This window comes from Octopus bimaculoides, chromosome 5 (assembly GCF_001194135.2).
Source record: "Octopus bimaculoides isolate UCB-OBI-ISO-001 chromosome 5, ASM119413v2, whole genome shotgun sequence".
NCBI classification, from domain to species: Eukaryota; Metazoa; Mollusca; class Cephalopoda; order Octopoda; family Octopodidae; genus Octopus; species Octopus bimaculoides.
Genome location: NC_068985.1, coordinates 109,202,871 through 109,203,679, shown reverse-complemented (window position 1 = coordinate 109,203,679; position 809 = coordinate 109,202,871). Strand labels below are relative to the sequence as shown.

Sequence of the window (809 nt, the reverse complement as noted above, 5' to 3'; positions counted from 1 at the left end):
TCACCGTTCACTCACAAACACTAAATAAAATCACACTAAAAACACAATCAAAAAGAACACTTAAAATTAAGTGGATGGAAATAGCATTCCGGACGATCAAGATTTGTGACGCGCCGTGTTTACCCCTGGCAAGGACATCTGAGCTTTTAGCAATAGATAATGTGTACCACACTGAATCTTCTTTCTGATCATCATCATTGTTCTGAACCATCTCTAAAGCAGGTATAATCACCGTCTCAGTAGAAACCAATAATTAAATCTGTCTGAAACACATGCGAAACACGCTATAAAAAGCTCTCCATATTCAGTAGATTTCAGTTGTCTTGTCATTATCATTGACTGTAGATTTGTTGCATCTTGAGAAGTTCTTTCTCCACCAGTACTCCTAACAACCAGCCATGCCTTCCTACACTCTCCACTACTTCAACCACCGTGGCCGTGCTGAGATCTGCCGTATGCTCTTTGCAGCTGCTGGTATCCAGTACAATGATCGCAGAATCGATTGTTCCGAATGGACTGGTATGAGAAACCGTAAGTATTCGTTGATTATCCTAAAAACACGGCTTTCACCCGCATCACGTCTAATAATGATACTGTTATTCGCACACACACACACGCACACACACACACGCACGCACACACACACAAACCCACATACTCATACACACTATCATGTGTGTGTTTATGAGTATATATACATACATGCATACATACATTCATGTCTGTTTGCGTTTATATGTATATACTACATATCTATCTATCTATCTATCTATCTATCTATCTATCTATCTATCTATATATATATATAT

At 38.7% G+C, this 809-nt stretch overlaps 1 protein-coding gene across 1 annotated transcript in view; it reads left to right on the top strand.

Annotated features, from left to right (window-relative positions):
• Positions 1-312: 312 nt before the first annotated feature.
• Positions 313-809, top strand: part of LOC106869778 (S-crystallin 3) — a 23,146-nt gene continuing 22,649 nt past the window's right edge. Inside the window, exon 1 of the mRNA XM_014915641.2 lies at positions 313-531. Within this exon, the coding sequence (XP_014771127.1) occupies positions 399-531 (133 nt within the window). The 5' untranslated portion in view covers positions 313-398. The remainder of the gene's footprint in view (positions 532-809) is intronic.